This window comes from Cyprinodon tularosa, unplaced genomic scaffold (genome assembly GCF_016077235.1).
Source record: "Cyprinodon tularosa strain WSP-4 unplaced genomic scaffold, ASM1607723v1 ctg214, whole genome shotgun sequence".
Taxonomy (NCBI): Eukaryota; Metazoa; Chordata; class Actinopteri; order Cyprinodontiformes; family Cyprinodontidae; genus Cyprinodon; species Cyprinodon tularosa.
Genome location: NW_024038796.1, coordinates 829,258 through 850,091, shown reverse-complemented (window position 1 = coordinate 850,091; position 20,834 = coordinate 829,258). Strand labels below are relative to the sequence as shown.

Below are 20,834 nucleotides of genomic sequence, written 5' to 3'. Positions count from 1 at the left end.
TGATATTTTGTATTTTGGTTTGCAGTGGCAGTATTACAGACTTAGAGCAAACAATTTTGAAGGATAAATTTAAATAAAAACATACAAATAGGGGAAACAACGTCAGCAAGAACAAACACTTAGTGAAAACAACTCAGTTTTACTGCCCTTTGTCTTGTAGGTTATTTGTGCATGAAGTTTGTTTTGCAGAGGTTTATTATATATTTCCATCTAAATAGAAAATAACTTGATAGCAAACTATATCTAAAGAAAGTTTGCTGAGAAGTAGTTTTAACACTGAATAATTTAACACAAGATTTAGTTTCCCTGCAACTTCATAAATGGTTAGCAGTCTATCTGTCATAAATCAGACGCTATATCGGTTCAGAAAGCAATGTAAACTGTTGTAATTTCCTATTTTCTCACTAGTTGGTACAGCGTTATCCTGTGCATTTCTGTGAAAATGTTTCCTAGCAATATATTGCAACACTTTAGCATTGTGTGTTATAACCAGAATTACCATGAAGGAGCAATCCCAAGGGATAAATAAAGTTGAGTCTAAGTGTCTAACCAATTCAACTTCAGTGTATTTTAATTGGATCGTTCATATGAGTACCGGATTTGTAGTAAATGAAATGTATGCTAAATAGATTTCAAACGACAATGTATGTTTTGGTTACATCCTGAAAACTCAGAATGGTGCTCAAATTTTCTTGTTTTATCAAGTTAACTACTACTCCAACCAGTAATATTCAATCATATTTTTTGTAGAAAAAAAATGGACACATGTGGTACAAAAGAGACCAAACAACCATTTTAAACATTGTTTTAATATATAAACTCATACATAGAAATATGATGGTTCATGAGGTGACACATGGGTGAACAGGGTCCAAGAGGATGCATCTCCAACCCTGCTCCTCAAGATCTACTGTCCGACAGATTTTAGATGCATCCCTGCTTCAACACAGCTGAATCAAATGATTGATTACCTTTTCAAGCCATTCATTTGATTCAGCTGTGTTGAAGCAGGGATGCATCTAAAATCTGTAGGACAGTAGATCTTGTGGACCAGGGTTGGAGACCACTACGATTAAAGAATGTGATTGGTAGATAAATAAAAACATTTTTATTCATTTTTGGGAAAAAAGTACATTTTTAATAACTTATTAAATATGAAACTATTATTGAAATATATAATTCATTATTTGAAGTCCTTGTACATTAAAATCATATATAATATTGACCTTTTAAAGATTATGAGTGTAAAACAGCACACTTGAAATAATTAGGAAAAACATCTTTATTATAAATATGCATATATTCAACAGATTTCATAAGGTGTTAAATAAATTATTGGCATACATGCATACATATGTGGATACTACGGAAGAGGATTAGGACCACTGAAAAATAAAAAAATTGTTAACTTATTTTTACATTTTATTTCAGTATAATATAAGAAAAAAGTCAGAATTCTAACTTTAACCTCAGAATTTTGGACCGAGGGGTCCCCAGTGATGCTGTTTCATCAATGGAAGAGCAGAAGGTGATTAAAACAAGAGAGCTAGTTTAGTCTCTAGACATGGCTATGGCTTGATGCTAACATGTTTGTTAGCTTTAATGTCAGAATTCTGAGAAAAAAACTCAGAATTCTGAAACTGAAGTCAGAATTCTGAGAAAAAAACACAATTCTTAAACTAAAGTCAGAATTCTGAGAAAAAAAGTCAGAATTCTGAGATTAAAGTCAGAACTCTGAGAAAAAAGTCAGAATTCTGAGATTAAAGTCAGAATTCTGAGATTAAAGTCAAAATTCTGACTTTTTTCCCACATTAAATTGTAATAAAATTTAAAAATCAGTTAATATTTTTATATATTTTTTCAGTGGCACTATGTAGAATACATATCTTTACTTATCTTCTTTTTTAATTAATTGATAACACATGTCTTAAACGTATTCGAATCCAACTGATTTTAATAAAAGGACTCATTCTAAAAGTGAATATAAATTATCTCAATTTGCATAGATTTTAATTGATTTATCCTAATCGAGCCAGTCGAATTGAACAGACAAACAGGAAGTTATTATTGTTTCAACCAATCACAGGGAGAGACAGGAGCTGGAAGGTGTTGCTTCCCAGCAGCATGTAGCCACGTTAGCCCTATCACTAACCTGGAGCTGTCCAGCGTTCACAACTCACCGGCGTACGTAAACAGGCAGTGAAGACCTGTTTTACTTTCTTTACTACGAGACAAAACCGCCTGTAAATTTGTGAAAACACCGATGGAAGTTATCAGTGGTGATGTGCAGTCTAATGGGCTACATTGACCACCAAGGAGCTACCTGGCAGCCCGGTCTATGAACTGACAGCTGTCACCTAGCTGCTTAGCTCGGAGGCTAGCTAGGTGAGCTAACGGCTAACAGGGGATTTTTTTCCAGTCTCAGCAAAGGCTAATTTAGGCTACTACTGTCGATTCAGACAGATAAACTATGACTTCTTTGGACAATTGGCTTGCCCCTGTTGGTCAAACTATGAGTTAGCTGAGAAACTACGGTTTGGTAGTATTTATAGCTAGTTCAGCTATTTTTTGGTTTGTATTTCTTTTTGGCTGCTTTCATTCAGTTATTTAAGCAGCTATTGCTGAAGAAAGGACACCGGGTTCCTCGGTGGACAGAGGGGCTGCAGCCTTCGTTTCGACACCGAAAATTTTTTTTGGACTTGGGCCTACTTTGGATAGCATCTTGGTGTAATGAAGAAATTTTTTGACTCTCGTCGGGACTTTGCGGGCTCTGGGCCTGGTTCTGGAGCCGGTGGAGGGGGTACTGGTTCCGGTGGCGGCGGGAGCTTCATTGGCCGAGTCTTCAGCATCGGAAGATATCAAGTGACTGTCGAGGAAATTGTTGCCGAAGGTGAACTACGAGTCACTTAGCTGCTGTTGATTAACTGAAATGCAAATTAAAGTATTAAAGCGAGACATATTCATATTATAAAGCTCATAAAGTCAAAGTCCTGTTTTTCCTTTTTTGTGAAATAGTCAAAAACAGAGTCAGCAACATTTGGTTGGGTAGACTAATTATTATTTAATGCTCATACCTTTTATTATTTTTATCTACTTGAGGACTGAGATAAACATGCCATATCTTAAAGTTCTATCTTTTCACTTTTTAAGGACTTTTTTAAGTGGAGGCTCCACCAAATTGACTTTTTAAGTGCTCTTTACTGATTTTTAGACTGTTTTATGTTTAGTTTTAGATACTTATTCATTTTGACAATGTGTTGAGGAAGGGATTTGTGGTTTTAACAAGTAAGAAACAAACTCAATCTCTTCAGTAGTCTTAACCATGACACAATTAGCCAAGCTTTGAAAGGTGTGCCATGTTTATGTGCTTGTCCTAGCAATGAGAATCCATCATGCTTTGTTAGCTAAGAGGACCTGTGACTAAATAATAAATGAAAAAAGTCTGATTAATTTATCAGTTCTCTCCTGTAGAAAGGCTCCATCTGTTTGGATGCAGTTTGGTCTCTTTAAACAATTTGTGTAAAATACAAATTTCTAGATTTTTTTTTCTTTTGTCACAGTATGGTATATTATTCCTTATTTGTTTTAGATCTTATAACCTCTGGGAACACATTTGCATCAGGTTATTACCTTTGTGTTCTCTAACTGCTCTTTATAACAGTAATAATGGTAATTTTTAATCTTACTGCAAGACATGTACGCTCAGTTTATCTCTGGGGCTGTTTTTGGCAGTTCTTTTACAGTCATGGTCTTATTTGTAAATGGTATAGTAATTAAAAGGCTATGTGATATATATTAATTGAAATCCTAGACTATAGTCAGAGGAATTCAATACTGTTAGTGCCAAAATATAATTAATAACTTCCTGATTTTTAATTGAAGTACTTTGAAACTGCATTTTTTTTTACCGTGCTTAAAAGTTGTTCAGTTTTATTGTGCTTTTTTTCACATTTGTTTTGATTTGCTGGAGCACCAGTGCAGGAGATTGGACAGTATTATCCTGACAAGCAGTGCAGTTACGTCAGGAGAGCGGCTATTTGTAGATGTACTTAGTTTAGTCACACAGTCTACTGTAAATATAGACCTTTGCTACATGTAGCTTAAGAAAGCTTTAGATACCTTCTAATTTCCAGCTTTTGTCTAACATTAGGCAGACAAGACATCAGTTATATTAACCCTAGACCCCCTCTGCAGCAATGCACACACACACATTCAAGACCTGAGTTGAATTTGGGGCTGCACAATATTTTGAAACCGTTCTGAGCCTATATTAATATCTCTATTTAGATTAATTAAATATTTCTTTGTCAAACAAGGTCAGTTTTTATAATTTTGAAATACTTTAACAGCTGTAGAAGTCTCCATTAAATGACCTAGAGTCTAACTTACCATAAGTAATAAAAAGCATAGAAAGGAACTTGACTAAAATGGAGAAAGTGAAATTGACCAATTGTTACCAATACAAAGCGGCCGAGTTAACAACCTTAGCATGCCCTTGCTCTCTTATTTTCTAGTCCTTCAATTTCTGTAACACTACAGATGGCAGAAATCTGGTTTCATGCTTTGCTAATCAGACAGGAGGCATCTGAGCACATGGAAGAACCTTTGGTTATGTTATGCCAGACAGATGACTCAAAGTTGGCATGGTTTCACTAACAGTTATATTAAAGTTACAGCAAATATATTGACTGTAGCATTAATTTGGATTTCCTATCTTATTTACATCCGAGCATAAACTGAGGGCTGAAACACTGTCCAAACCTTGTGCATAAATCACGCAGATCAGACTGAATATAATGACGACTTACAGATTAAGTTGATATTACAATATCACTGAAAAAACAAACCGTATCCTGGGAGGCCCTTCCTCATGACTTATATGACCTTATGCTGTTGACATAATGCACCAGCAGGGAGAGATCCAGTGAAGTCAATGCCTCCTCAGTGGATCAGGGACTAATTTTTGCAGCAAAAAAGATACTGTTAATAATGTTATGCCTTATAGTTGCATATTTACAGTTGTGAGACTTTATGATACTATTTAATCTGTATGTTTACATTTAGGCAGCAGTATATGTTTTTAACTTGCCTTGCAGTAGATGCTGGCATAATTTAGATAGATTCTGCTGGTGTTATTTTAAGTGTGTTTTTAATATTTACCTTTTCAAGTCCAAAGTTGTTACAGTCATGTTTTGTGTTTTAACCCCGATGTGTTTTTTTTCCTTTCTTTTTTATCCTTTGTAATCAAAGGTTGCATGAACTCTTGGTTTTTTCCTTTATCTTTAGCAACCACTTCTCTCACAGGCTTTTACAGTATGTCCTCTGAAATGTATATGGATAGCAGTGGAGAAGTCCATACCAGTGTGCAAGAAGGACTGTATTTGTGCGTTAACTTTTGTTTTTCCTCATCAGTTTAACCCTTTAGAGATTAAATGTACTGATTAGTTAAAAAAAGAAAGACTTAGCTTCTATGCTGATGTAATGCTTTATGGAGTTTTGTCTGCAAAATAATCTAGTTTTAAAAGAAGAGAAAACAAGCTCCAAAGCAAGAACTCCAGGTTATTGGACATTGGACAGCTTAATAAAGTAGGATCAGCTGGAGGAATGGCTGAAAAAGAGAAATAATTTTGAATCATGTTGCTCTGGACAGTCTGGTGCTCTGCAACGTGATGAATCGCCATATGTGGCTCATAGATAGAAATTAAACTTAATCCAGTGCATATGAAACAAGGGAAATATGAATACTGTTTCTTTTAGTACGCAAATGATCCTTTATTGTTGTGCGGTCACTTTCAAATTTCAAAGAATCTATTTAGTTTTTATTGTCATTCCTTTATTTATTTCGCAAATGTTTTTGGTGAGGCCACCAATACTTTGTTTTGGTTCCGCCTGTTGTTTCTAGCTGCAACTTTCATCAACAGCTGTTGGTTATAATTTGCCATTTTTCACACAGCTTGGGTTTCATTTTGTTTCCAGTTTATGATCAAATATTCCAATGATTCAGCTCTCTGTTTGCTAACTGAATTTGCATCATGACTGACATGAATACCAAAAATATACTATATTTGTATTATATGTAAATATAGTATATAATATGCTATATTTTAATCTTCCTCTTTTATTAATTTTTTTTGTAGGAGGTTTTGCAATTGTGTTTCTAGTGCGAACTCATCAAGGGCAGCGCTGTGCACTAAAGAGAATGTATGTCAACAATGAACATGATCTGCAAATCTGCAAGCTTGAGATACAAATCATGGTAAGTAAAAAGAAGTATTAGATATTAAGCTACTCACTGTATTTTGTCTATCAATATTTTCAAACAGGTTATAGTTGTTGCATATATCACATTTCAATTGCATTCTTGGTTGTAATTGGTCAGTGCAAAAAGTGCTAAGCTTATCTGCTTATTCATTACCAAACTTTGGAACCTTGACTGCCTGGGAAAATATGCAGTTCCTGCAGCAACACCCAGCGTGACTGTCAGTGGACGGATATCAGTATTATTTATAATCTTTGGCAAGATAAATTTCTACTAACAGTAAATGACCTATTTTAGTGTAAATTGTAAAACCTATTTAAAGCATGTCTGTCATTTCCTTTTATACTTTTTTTTTTGTCAACCACAGAGGGACTTAGTAGGCAACAAAAACATAGTTGGCTTCCTGGACTCAAGCATAGCTGCTGTGGGAGCCGGTGATGTGTGGGAAGTCTTAATCTTAATGGACTTCTGCCGAGGTAAAGCTACCCAACCCCATTGCTTTTGTTTAATTCGAAGCTTCGTGAGGAGCTCACAATATCCTGTCTTGTTTCTAAGAATCAAAAGAATCATTTGATCTCATTTTTTTCAATAGAATTTTTTTTAATGCTATGTTTAACTGTTTTTTTGTTTTTAAAGACAAATTTAGATATTTACATTTGGTTGATGCAGGATGGAGGAGTGAAATATAGATATGTTCATTTCTAATATTGTTCAACACAGATAAAAATATTTGGTATTTACTACTATGCCTGGAAGAAATGAGTGTAAAACGTTTCACCCTTCAAACAGAAACTTATTCCAGACCTCAAACAAAGTGAGAAATGCCAGCTGTTTTAGTGTGTTTACACATGGAGTGTGTCTATACACCTTTTATTGACCTCAATTTTTTTTCTAAGGTGGGCAGGTGGTAAACCAGATGAACCAGCGATTACAGACGGGCTTCAGTGAAGCTGAGGTGCTGAGGATCTTTTGTGACACGTGTGAGGCAGTTGCTCGGCTTCATCAGTGCAAACCTTCCATCATCCATCGAGATCTAAAGGCAAGCTTGGCTGATTTTACTTTTATGCTTTTAGCTTTTGCCACAGCCTGTTCATGGGGCATGGTAAATATTAGACATATTTTGTGATGTTCAACAATTTGAAAGAATTTCATTGTGTTTCTTTTCATTTAGGTGGAAAATATTCTTCTACATGATCAGGGGCACTATGTGCTCTGTGATTTTGGAAGCGCCACAAATTATTTTCAAAACCCACAGACTGAAGGCGTTGCAGTTGTAGAAGAGGAAATTAAAAAGTAGTGTTTTTCAAAGAGTTTAAATACTTTATGTCTGATTTTCTGGGTTTCTAAATCTTAATTTCTGTCTTTTTTGTTTTCCCTAGATACACAACCCTGTCATACCGCGCTCCTGAGATGGTTAACCTTTATGGGGGAAAAGTCATCACAACAAAAGCAGATATATGGGTAGGTATTTGCTTTTGTTTTTATTCATCTAGATGTCTGCAACATGGATAATTTAGTGGTCAATATAAAGGTAATTTGTCTATCTAACAATTAGGCATCTTCCTGACTGATAGTTTCCCAATTTCCTTCTTTATGTTGCGTTTACGATTGATTAAAAAATATTATATTTTCTAAGTGAGGTAGCATCTATGCCTCAAACAGAAATAAATATTACTTCTAATTTATAATCCACTCAAAGATTCAACACTAACCCCTTATCTGGTGTTTATTTTTACTTTTTTTTTTTAAGTATCATGATTTTTTTATGCTTTTAAAGACATCAAGTATTGATATTCTATGCATTATACTAACAGGGAAAAGTTTAAAGTTTCTGTAATTCACCAATCAGAGCAGATATAGGGGATTCGTCTGTTGCTGTTGCTTCTCTGATAAGATGTTTTGTTCTTGCAGGCTTTAGGCTGTCTTCTCTATAAGCTTTGCTTCTTTACCCTTCCTTTTGGTGAGAGCCAAGTGGCCATCTGTGACGGTAGCTTCACCATCCCAGACAATTCTCGTTACTCCCAGGAAATGCATTGCCTCATCAGTAAGTAACCTTGGGTCTCAAACCATCCATACGACTCCTGTAAATATGTTTGATATTTTATGTGCCTTACTTAAAATGAGCATCACATGTTTGTTGACATCTCAGGATACATGCTGGAACCTGACCCTGACAAGAGACCAGATATTTACCAAGTGTCCTACTTTGCCTTTAAACTTGCCCGACAGGAGTGTCCCGTACCAAATCTGCACGTAAGTTAGCATGATTGGAGAAATATGAGTTGAAAAATTGAGTTTTATACAGAAAGATGGTTTATTTATTAGATGATTTTCTTTTTTCTTTATTTTCCCAAGTAACTTTTTACATTGATTATTTACTAAGCTTATTCAGACGTATAAAATCACACCTATAATGTTAAACCTGTGTTTTCTGGTAGCTCTGTGATAATTTGATCTTCTGACCTTTCCAGAATTCACCTATTCCTTTAAAACTTCCGGAGCCTATACGAGCCAGTGAAGCAGTGGCCAAAAAGAGTCAAACCAAAGCTCGGTAAGTGGGAAACCAAGTACTAAACAATCGATATCATAAAGGTGGACCTTTTAGACCTGAGTTTTTTTTTTAATGACTCTTCCCTACTTAAATTCTCACTACAGTTGTTATTTTCTTGACATGGGTGTATTAAGCTGTTTATAATCCAAGCTTTTCTTAAGCTGTAGTGACACACAGCACACTTAGCTGTGTCTCTCACTTCACTTATTTTACTAATACTTTTATTTATTTAAGAAAGTACAAAGCTGTATAAAGTTATTTATGTAGAGATGCATCAGAGATCCACATTCTGATTAGATTTTTTTCTGCCCTCCTGATGCCAGTTTTAGTTGTGTTTTTATATATATATATACACAAATACACTTACTTTCTGGATGAGTTGGAAATGAAAATGTCTTCTTCTAACTGCTCCCTTTAAAGTGTCAAATCCCAAAAAATCTAAATAAACTCATAAGGGATTTCACTGTTACTCTGCAATGTTATTGTTATTGTTTTTCCCTCAGGCTAACAGACCCAGTTCCAACTACAGAAACCTCAATTGCACCTCGACAGCGACCCAAAGCTGGTCAGGCACAGTCACAGCCTATATCAGTCATTCTTCCCATCCAACCAGCTCTCACCCCACGCAAGAGGCCTAACGTGACCACAGGGACCCCACCAGCTTTTGGTACCGTTTGCTTTACTGTGTTGTTGGTTAGACTTCTATTTTTGGTAATTCGCTTAGATAAAGAGAGATATTCTATCGGATTTAAGGTATTTAGTAATATATTGACTTAGCAAGAGGGTATGTAGCCTTCAATATATCTGTATTTTTTTTTTATATTATCTATATATTACCAAATTCATTTCTGTTTATTACCCAATTAAATTTATGATGAATTATTAACCTATGTTTTGCTTAAACCAGCAATGCAATTTAGCCAAAAAGGAATTTTACAAACACCGGAGGTTTTACTTTTGGTGCCAGCAGCTTAGAAAAAGTTGGCCGTGCATTGAGTTTTGATTGGATGGCAAATTTATGCTGTTTTACAAGCTGTACATTCACTACTTTACATTATATCTGTATGTCTTATCTTTAGTGTCCTTCCAAAAGTAGATTAATTAAATATTGTGAGATCTGTACCGTTTTATGAGAAGCTGTGAACACACAGAAGGTCAAGTGGCTGTATGGAAAGTCAGTTTGGATTAATAATCCAGTTGCTTTTTTTTCTTCCCAGCGGCTGGTATCAATGCCCCAGCTGCAGCTGCTGTCCAACCTGCTCAACAGGCTCCAACTGTACAGGGTGCACCTCATCTAGTGCAGACAAGCAACAAGCATGTGCAGCCTACAACACATCAGCAACTCCTCATGAAGACACAGCAAGCCTCTCCCTTCCTAACAAGTCACGGTAACCAGCAGGTAGGGATCCTCCCTCAGCCACTATGGAAATGCAGTTTAGCCTGATTGATTATTCGTTCAGTTCACCTGCTGTTGCTTAATCATGTTTGCTGTCAGAGATACAGTGTGAGGCAAATTATGTTGAATTTGAAGCAGGGTTATAAAACTTGCAGGCAGGTCTATTAAAAATAACATAAAATGTAAATTAAAATCAAGGTCTATTTTTCATGTTAAACTATGAAGGTAAACGGTTACATTTTAAATGCATTATACATGACTTATTTATTGTATAACTGATAAATGAAGCTAATTAAAAAAATTATAAAATAAAAAAAACAGCAAAAATTGAAAGAAGATCCTTTGGATCACTATGGCAATTGCTTATATGAGAGAAAAAAGACCACGGGAGCGACTGGCATATATTTCTGATCCTATTGGTTGTGCGAACCGCAGCAGTGCGGCCCTCATTGTATCACAGACAATAGCTATGGTCATGCATTGTTTAACAACTGCTGTGGGTACCAAATCTGCTCTGGTGGTCACATTTTTATGACATCAACATATGGCTACTCCACTCGGACAGACTGTATTGCACCTGTTTCTTAAGGATCAAATCTCTCTTGGAGTCTCAACATTTTATTACCTATATTTGCCAATATTTTACTTTTCTTCTGCCATCTAAAGTAGCCGAAAATAGAAAATAATCATCAGTCTTCAAGGAAATTACTGCCTTCTAAGACAAACTGAGCTCTGCCATTTAACAAGGTGAAAAAAACAGTCTCAGCTTATTTTTAATTATTTTTATTAAGATTTGAGGGCAGAGGAGGACAAATGGGTCATCTTAAAAAAATGACTTTCATAGAGATTCTAGACTAAGAGAGCAAGTTATTCTTTTTGAAGAAAAAGAACGGTTGTTGTTGACACGAATTTAAAAATAGTGTAGCTTAATATGGCTAACTGACTCAGCTAAAAGAGGCTAACCTGTTAGTTACTGAGCACAGCTTGTCACAGTGCTACGCAGATATCCCCTTATATATCATGGTCTTGCATGATTTTTTTTTCACTTTTATCGATCAGGTAAAAACTTTATCAGTCATTAGACACGCTAACACTACAGATGCTCCCGATCTGCACACTGACGCTGCGTAATGTTATTATTGATGTCTGGACAACCACAGTGTTTTACATCATGTGGTATCGTTCATCTAATCATGTAGCGTGATGTCACTGGCATGCGCAGGGCCCGATCAGATCTGACCACCCGAGCAGATCTGGCACCTACACCGGCAGCTTCATGTACACCGTCAGGGATGCTGAGCGGTCTGCCGAGCTGTTTAATTATGTAGTTGAATTAATTATCCTTCCTGCATGGCCACTTGCCTGAATGACGTACAAAAGATTGTATTTATGCTATTGCAGGTGAATCAACACCTGGGTTTTTGTCAGATGTCATTTTCATTGTGAAACCACAATATTTTTATCTGTTCCCGTCCTCTTCGGTCCCGAGTGGGATGAGATTAATATGCAGTGCAGTGATTGGGATGCATGGTTGTGTTAAATGACACTCGTGTGTAACTTGCTCGTTTACATAGTCAGCAATCCCTTGCCATGCCATCTGGCGTCTTTTTTGTTTTGAATTTTCCTTTAGACTTTTATTTTTTTTTTTTTTCCTCTTGGTATTTCTGTAAGATGTTTGTTCCTCACAGGAGAAATGTGGTGGTTTCCCCTCTGTGCTCATGACTGTGATTAGTCTGTTACCTTTAACCCGCCCCTGTATAGGTGCACATTCACAGCTTAATGATCAATCAAAGCTGGATTGAGTTTGCAAGTTGATGACCAGCTTCATGATCCCGCTGCCATCGTTGTATCTTGTTTAAACTGGATAGGCTGGATTAATCTTGCTAGGTGGAATTTGCTTCTTGGTAGGGGCCTCTGTTGCAAGAATGAAAGCTGTTTACAAACGAATACCACTTGCACTAAAGTACTTCAAAAAGTAATGAAATATACTAGGGCTGCAACTAACGATTATTTTAAAAATCGATGAATCGGACGATTATTTTTTCGATTAATCGATGAATCGGACAAAAAATATTTTTATATTAACCTCTTTATTCCAAAATAAACATTATAGACAGAACAAACAAGCACACAAGTACAGGTTGCTCATTAACTGTACTGGTGCAATATGAAAAATAAATGTTTGTGTTAAAACTACGCAAACTTACATGAGAAATGTAGCTGTACATCCACAAAATATAGGCTACTTTGTTTCATAAAGCGCAAAAAAAGACATTTTTGTTTTAAAAGCCCCTAAGGGGTTCAAACAATAGGCCCCCCCATTTCAACAAATGAGTTTTATTTTAGACTAGAAGAGTTCTGCCTTTTAAGACAGGAAAGTATAGCAGTTAAAGTTGCTACTTGAGAAAATACTGAACCATAGAGATAAAAATAGCCCTGTGATTCAAATTATAAATTGTATTTGGAATAAAAATGAGAGAACTAGGGGTGCTAAAAAACACATCCTCCAAAGACAGATATTTACATGGGAATGTGGCATATAATTAATTGACATATTACTGATCTTGCTGGATTTTGTTCTGCTTTACTTCCATAAATTGCAGGATCTTCTTTTCTTTATCTTTGCCAGAAGATTTAAACTTTAAAAGCCTTGCCCTCATAATTTGAAAGTTAATTTATTTATAAAGAAAATATAAACGCTGCTTAAGCTAATTCAAATGAAATTAAAAGTAAAATAAGTAGCCAACCTTATCACTGTCTGTAACCTACTAACAAGGTAAGGAAAGGAAAGCATCAGATGAGCTACCTAAGAAACTAACGTTACGTTTCCCCACTTTAAAACCAAACAAACATGGTGGTTCCGTGCCATGTTAATTCCTTTTGAAAAAAGTTGCATGTTATCACTTTTTTAGCTTTACAACGTGCAGGCTATTTTAATTATTGTGATCAATTTGCGCCGTCAATCCCGGTGCATGCGCGCTTCATTTGCAGTCTGGACGCTGAGGCTCTGACTGAGAGGGACTCCTGCGGGAAAACGCGGTTGGGGTGGGGGAGGCGCCCCACGGCAGAGTAGGAACGATACATGCTTTCACGTAAGAGTCTCCAAAAGCCGCCAGTGACACCGAAAAAAGTCGCCAGATTTGTCGCTAGTCGCTTTTTTGAAAAATAGTCGCTGGAGGGGTCTGAAAAGTCGCTGAGTTGGCAACACTGCACCTGCGGCGCTGACTCGCTCTGCCGTATTTTTATTTCTTCCTCTTTCAGTCAAGAGGCAGTGATGACGGCGCGGCGGATGACGCAATAATCGCGCGACACAACTAATCGATGATGAAATTCGTTGCCAACGCTTTTAAAAGTCGATTTTTATCGATTTTATCGATTCGTTGTTGCAGCCCTAAAATATACAGTGGATCAAGTTTAGTAATTGACTCGATGTATAAACCAATGGAAATGAAAAATGGCCTCTTAATGATTCACCATATTAGTATGCCTTCCTTTATGAGAAACGGGTGGAGTTATTTCGTTTTTTTTGTTTTCTATTTTCTTCACTGTTACACAAGTGATGAACAGTAATGTGGCAGTAAGAATTTCTCATTATTGGCTGTGTGGTATTCCAATCAACCGCAGAACCTGCACCAACATCAAACACCCTCCCATCCATCTACTCTACTGCAGTCCAAAGCTAAACCTGTTCCCTCAGTTTCCACCATGCAACTCCAACAGCAACAAGTAGTCCATGAAACAGCAGCATCTCATCTTGCAGCCATCCCTGAGTCTGCAGTCCTTGCTCCAACAGATGTGGTAACATCTCGTTCCTCCTCCTGCTGCCTGCAGCTCTTTGGGTCTGGGCTGATCATTATTAGGTCATCTCTGATGAATCACATCCAGATTTGTTTTTCTTTTTTTCCTTCTCCTCTATGGCAGTGAACATACTGGAGCTGAGTGTCAATCAGAACGTTATATAGAAGCGTCTCCTATGCTTTTTTTTATTTTTTTAGGGTATTTTTCTCTCTTTTGATTGTCTGTAAATCATAAGTCTCTTTTCATTAAGTTCACTTTCAGTTAAAAATCTTCTTAATTTCATAATATTTTATTAAACTTCCACTTAATTTTGCAGATATATACCAATCATATCAATTTACAATTGCTTATTAGTTTATTCTGGTTGCTTTTTCTGAAGCCATCAGTGTATGAACAACTAAAGTGCATTGATTAAAATTTGGAGAGTGCAAACACTAATAAAGACTTGTTTATTACTCTAAGAAAAAAAAAAATGTATCCTCAAGTGCAACTTTTTTCTCTCAGTTTGTAATTCTTTGATTAACTGAAAGTAAACAACCTTTATTTCCAGAAATAATCTTTTTTCACAGCTTGGTTTCTTTAACTTGACTTCTTTACTGACTTCATTTTATACCTGGGGTTACATTCAGTTTTGCTTTTTCATTTTTGTTTTTTTGCTTTTTTTTTTATATCTTGCCCTCTGTATCATTTGTATCTCATCCCAGCCTTCAGGCAGAGATATCCACAAAGCAGGCTCTTTGACACCCCCTTCATCACCAAAGATTGCCCCTAAAAGTGGCCACAGACGGATCCTGAGCGACGTCACCCACAGTGCCATCTTTGGGGTCCCAGTTAGCAAATCTACCCAGCTGCTTCAGGCAGCCGCAGCTGAGGCCAGCCTCAACAAGTCCAAGTAAGCAGAATTAACTCCTTTCAGCTATTTGAGAATAAAGAGTCCTTTTCATAAGGTGGAGGGAGTCTGGAAAGCCAATGGGAGTTTATTCATATGCCAGAATCCAATAGGAAGATAAAGGTCTGCTTTATATCAAGAGGAATTGAGCTTTAGAAGCACAAGTCATTAAACAAAGCGAGGGGCATACATAGGCAGGCCAGCACACTCACACATGCAGACTTTGCACCTTCTATTCAGTTTCCCTTTGCTTATTTAGCCTCATGTATTGAAACATGTTTGTATTACAGATCAGCCAGCACCACTCCTTCAGGCTCCCCCTGTTCGTCCCAGCAGAATGTGTATCATCCAGGTGCTCCTGACGCTGCACCAAATCCTCAGCCCGGCTGGAACCCCTTTGGAGATGATAATTTCTCCAAGCTAACTGCGGAGGAGCTACTCAACAAAGACTTTGCAAAGCTATCAGAGTGTAAGTTTTGTAATACGGCATTTTAAAATCCTAGCTGGCTGATTTAGGTTTTTAATGTCTAACGTTGTATTATTTCTGCACAGCTGCTCAGCCAGGAGAAATAGACCTCACTTCCAGTGATGGTCTCATTCCAGAGCTTGGTGCTTTTCCAGGTAACACTCCATTCTTTTCTGTTATTCACTTCCTAAATGTGTTGCCTGATATTTCCAGGGGTGGAGCTGTTTTGCTCCCTTGTATGCTCTGTTGTCGTTTTCGTAAATTTGATAAATTGTCCTATTTTTGTAGTGTATTTCATTTATTGATTTTCCAGGATATTTTTTCAATGAAAGCTTGAGTTCTTCCTAGTTTCTCTCTCTCTAAATGCACACCAAAAATGTGTCAATTCTTTTATTTTCTTTCTCTCTTTTGTAGAAAATGATTGAGTGATTGAACCTTAAAATAGAATAGAAAATCCTTAATGGTTCTACAATGGGAAATTTAACGTGCAACAGAAGCTGCATAATAATAAAAGGGTCACAGCAGTAGAGACAATAAAAAAATTATTGAGAAATTAAAAGAACAAAGTGAAAAAAAGGTTAAACTTTAAAATACAATGCAGATAGCATTGCTTAATAGCAAAAAAAGTCTGCATAATAGGAGATGCGAAGTGTGCATAACAGCAAAAAGAAGCTCTGAATATGAACTTTGTGCATGTAACTTAAAGAGGAGATGAATTCATGAATAAGCCTTTATCATAAAATGCATCATGTTTATGATATTCTGGGAATTAACCAAGAAGGGTAAACAAAAGTAGTTTTCATTCATGAGGCATTCGATACCTTTTAAATCTTTGCTTATCACCAGTTGGATTAGAAAGAGTCACGCTTAGAGGAGTTGATGTCCCTCTTTATTCATGGCAAGTCGTAATGTTCATTACAGTAACTGGATCTCAGTCAGGGAAGATGACATCCAAACCCGATACTTCCTGCAGATTTTCCTTTCTAATTTTTCTTGTGAAGAAATGGCTTCCCTGCTGTCCTGCTTGATAACAGGCCGGCATCTAAACTGATCCCACCTCCTTGTTGCCATTACTTGACAAACTGATGGAAAAACGGTTTCTCAGATGGATTATTTTCAAATCTTCCTGGAACTTGCTTAACTTTATTTGGTGTTCTAAATCTTAACTTTGAGAAATCAAATCTCTCCTCTAAGTTCTTCATATTCTTCAATGGTTGATTTGAGTTGGCTTACAAGCAGTAGCATGCCTGTGAAATCCTTTCATGCAAAGCGATGATACCAAACTCTTTCATGACTCCAGGTACTATTCCCTTTTAAGGCAATTATTCTGCTCTTCAATTTCATTCAGCATCAAATAGTTATATTAGATGCTCTGTTTGCATTAACTAATCTCCATTGAGCTAATGATAAAATTACTGAAATGGGCTAAGACACGTAACAAATATATTTTTTTTATTATTTTAATTTCTTTCTTCTTTTTTTTTTAAAAAAAAGGTTAAAGCTATTTTTTATCTAGATGAAAATTTATCCAATAAAAAGAAAAGCAGTCAGGTTGGTCAGAATCAAGATTTCTGACCTTCTTAAAACTTAAATGGCACACACCCCAAACCCTTCCTACCTCAGCAGGGTTCCTGAATATCACTACACACGTTATTTTACAAGAAAGACATTTGTAGCTTGGACTTTGTGCCACCGTGTTGACATAGCAGTAGCCTCACAGTGGCTTCTTGTCCATGTCCATGAATAGACACTCTAAGATATGGGCTAGATGGCATCTCACATGCTGATCGGTCCTTTCAGTGTTGCGTGGCAACACGCAGGACAAATTCCCTTTTGTTAATTGGATTTATTTACTGCTGGAGGAAGGCTTACTGGAGCCAAGTAGAACGGAGTGAAAGTTAAATACTGTCATGTTGAAATGAAAATCCTGCTATTTTAATTCTCTATAGATTAGCCTTTGGTGTACTAATCATTTCTGAATGCTCGCACTACTTTAAGTGTTATTTAATGCATACATTAAGACTAAACAGATTCTTCTTGTAATGAAAGAAAGATATTTTAATTCTTCACACTCTTCACAGCTTATCTCTTCAAGTCAAATTCTAACCGCTATTCTTGAGTTTCCCGATGAGGAAGAAGTTGACAAATCTAAACGTATCCATTTGGCCTTTTTTCCCTCATAGTGAGGGCAGGAAAGGGTCACATCTGCTGTGTCATTTCCTAGCACTTTACTTGTAAGTATGAGCAGCAGCTACCGACCGGTTGTTTTAAGCATGGATTGCACTCTTCAGTGTGTGTGTTGTTATGATGTTCACAGATATTTTGAAAAATCTATCTGATTTGTAGGCCATCTTAACAGAGGTTTCCTGAAATAAGGAGTTTTTACTATTATTTCATTTGTATATTTATAAAGGAACCCGCTCAAACATCTTCTTACAAAGATCTTATATTCTTGGGGTAAAGGTCACTACTACTAACTGGTTATGGAATGTGTGAAAGTGTTGGGTTGAACTAAATCAACTAATGCTATGTTTACACTACCCGCGCCTTCAGCAGCACCACGTTTACATGCAAAGTCTATGGTTGATGTGCATCAAGGCACATCAAAAGGTCCTGCAGCACGTCTAGAGCAGCTGAAGCAACACCTCCTGAGCCTCTAAGTAGTGCTTCACAAGCAGCAGATGCTCAAAAAATAAAAATTTTGCTGCTCGATGCACCACATCAACCAATCAGAGAAGCTGATCTGGGCGATGACAGGGAGACAGACACAGCACTGCTGATGCAAATCGTTTCGATCGCTCCCCTAAAACCGTTTATTAATGCACAAATTAAGTTAAAATGTCGAAGCCTGTCTGCACAATATGTTTGCTTTTATTATCGTGGTGCTTGCAGTTTGTACCACATACCTGAAAAACGCTAAGATCTACTTCCAGCCGCCACGAATAGTAGAAGATAATCCCCCAAGAGGAAACCGGGCCTGAGGGAGCTGCTGCTTAAATCACAATGATGGCGCACCGCTGGTATGTGGGGGTCTGACCGACTCAGACAGCGAGATAATATTTTAAGGCAGGATCGTAATCTTGATGAACTGACTGCAGACAATATTTTTAGTTGGACTTTCTCACTTAAAAATATATGAACACTACTTTTTACCAGCTTTTACAGCAGATATAGCAAAGCCACCCTCTGTCATTGAACATAAGAGAAGCACAAGCACAGGCACACTTTACTGGATGAGCTTCAGGAGCGTCAAAGACACTCTTGACACGTGTGAGACCTCAATGTGGAAAAGCTTTAGAAATGAAGCAGGAAACAATTTTTTTGCTGCTGAGATCACGTGCGGTGTGAAGGTAGCATTAAGCACTTATTGGTAAATGACCAGTACTTATATATGTTTACCAAAGCATTTTACAATACATTCACCAACATTTGCATCTATCGTTAGTAAGTTCAAATATTTATTTTCTTTCAATCCAATGCTTTTATTTAAGTCCAGAAAAAAAAAAACTATCCGCAGCCTGCACATGTAGTTTTTGGTTTAAACTCCACTGGATCCACTTTGTTTTTCCTCCCTGAATGATACGTTCTGCTCTAGATTGATGAGGAGCAGGAGCTGCAAGCAGAACACTTTGCACCAACTTCAATGTCCTCTCATGTAATTATAAAACAGAATAAATAGAATAGCTTTTTTAATTTGGAGCAAAGAATCAAGCTGCTGACCGGGCACAATACAAGTCAGCAAACTTGCTGCATTTAAATGTTGTGCATATGCACCCTTTTTAGATGACACCCCTGTATTTGGAAGACGTCAACTTGCTATGAATTTAGAACTGATTCTGACCCTGAAATCCCACATCCGCCATCACCGTCCCGCTGCGCTCCAGACCGCGTGCGCAAAGCAAAGCCTACAGCCTCCGATGTTCCTCCCGTCTTGCTGCGCTCCGACTTTGAGGAGAGCATGCGCAATATTATTGATAACAATTCAAAGGAGCAAAACATCTGGAAATGAACGTTTAATTTAATATGATACATTAAAAAAAATCCCCATCAGCATCAAGCATATGTTCAGTTTCTGCCCTAATATTTTCTTTTTGTTGTTGTTGATTTTTCTCACAGGGATAACTAGGATCATACAAAATTGTTTTTTATGAACTGTTTGTTCTATACTTCCAAACTCAGCATCTCTTCATCCAGGCCTGTGAGAAGAAGTTTCTGTTGACTGGATGTGATTAAACTTTAAGACTCTCGATATAAAATAAATATTTTGATCGAGATGAGAAATCTGCTTCCTGGTATGTTGAATTACCAATGGTTTGCATCCAATCATTTATTTAAACGACCTTAGTTTTTGGAAATTTCAAGGAATTGTGCTCTAAGTTGTAGTTACCAATCCATTGTTACTATATTTTAATTTGACAAACCAGATCTTCTCGCCGTTCTTTTTCCTGTTTGGTGCGATTGCAATTGCGATCTTGACCTGGCCGGAGTGGAGCAAAAATAAAATGGACGGTGATGTTCGGAGGAGTAGCGTTGAATGTGGAACAGCTCTCATTCATTAACATAACAGACAAGTATTCTGTACATGAGCAGAACAGAGCGCTGATGGAGTATGTGGAATCTGGGGGTGAGGGTCTCTGGAAGAGGAATAAAACGTAGTGTTGATTTTATGTACACATGTTGATTTTATGTACACATGTTGATTTTATGTACACATGTTGATTTATGTTTCTTTTTCTAACTTCGCTCGGTGTTTCACTATGGGAATCGCCTTGGCGTGACCAACTACGGAAGCTCCAATGACATCACGTCTGTCTGAGACAGACAAGTTGAGCCGTGTCCGTGGCTCCACCCACCAGCTAGATCACGGCCAACCTACCCGCCTCAACTCATTCTCGCTTTCTTCCCGTGTGAAGACTACAACTAAGCTCCCTCAGCGTGCTCAGGCTAGCTTCGACCTGTTTAACTGTTCTCAGGCGTTCCGTAAAGGAAAACGTCGCTGAACGCAGGACCAGGACAGGCCTGTACCGTGCTGAGTAAGCGCTTCGGCAGAAGCACTTTCTGGAACACAAACGCTGGGAGCGGTGACCGCGTAAAGGCGAGCTGTCCCTGTATCTACTCCGTTTTAATTAACGGAATAGAGTGCGCTTGTGTCAGCCGAGCTAACACGTAAAGGTGGGCTTGGTTTTTGGCTAGCAGGGTATCGCTAGCATAAGAGTCCGGTTAACGTGTTGTGGCGAACGGACTTTATATCAGTAAAGAGCTAACGTGTAGCGACGAGCTCCGTGTTTTATCTACAGTCATGTCTGCGGCTCCTACCCCTGCCAAAGGTTCGGAACCGAAGGCTAAAGAGGTTGTATCCCGCCCGTGTCCAGCGTCATGCGGGGCATCTATCTCTGGGCGGGACCCTCATCCGATGTGTATAGCATGTATGGGCGCTAAGCACGCTCAGGCATCGCTGGCGGACCCTCAGGGATG

At 37.4% G+C, this 20,834-nt stretch overlaps 1 protein-coding gene across 5 annotated transcripts in view; it reads left to right on the top strand.

Annotated features, from left to right (window-relative positions):
• Positions 1–2,105: 2,105 nt before the first annotated feature.
• Positions 2,106–20,834, top strand: part of LOC119783949 (AP2-associated protein kinase 1-like) — a 39,902-nt gene continuing 21,173 nt past the window's right edge. For 2 of the 5 annotated variants that reach the window (XM_038285705.1, XM_038285709.1), the window contains exons 1-15: positions 2,106–2,890; positions 6,138–6,256; positions 6,627–6,735; positions 7,156–7,298; positions 7,431–7,552; positions 7,639–7,720; positions 8,171–8,303; positions 8,409–8,512; positions 8,731–8,810; positions 9,314–9,477; positions 10,028–10,209; positions 13,831–14,004; positions 14,709–14,896; positions 15,184–15,362; positions 15,446–15,514. In XM_038285705.1, coding sequence (XP_038141633.1) covers positions 2,731–2,890; positions 6,138–6,256; positions 6,627–6,735; positions 7,156–7,298; positions 7,431–7,552; positions 7,639–7,720; positions 8,171–8,303; positions 8,409–8,512; positions 8,731–8,810; positions 9,314–9,477; positions 10,028–10,209; positions 13,831–14,004; positions 14,709–14,896; positions 15,184–15,362; positions 15,446–15,514 — 2,008 coding nt within the window. In that variant the 5' untranslated portion in view covers positions 2,106–2,730. The remainder of the gene's footprint in view (positions 2,891–6,137; positions 6,257–6,626; positions 6,736–7,155; positions 7,299–7,430; positions 7,553–7,638; positions 7,721–8,170; positions 8,304–8,408; positions 8,513–8,730; positions 8,811–9,313; positions 9,478–10,027; positions 10,210–13,830; positions 14,005–14,708; positions 14,897–15,183; positions 15,363–15,445; positions 15,515–20,834) is intronic. The other 3 variants (XM_038285706.1, XM_038285708.1, XM_038285707.1) reach the window with 3 other exon arrangements.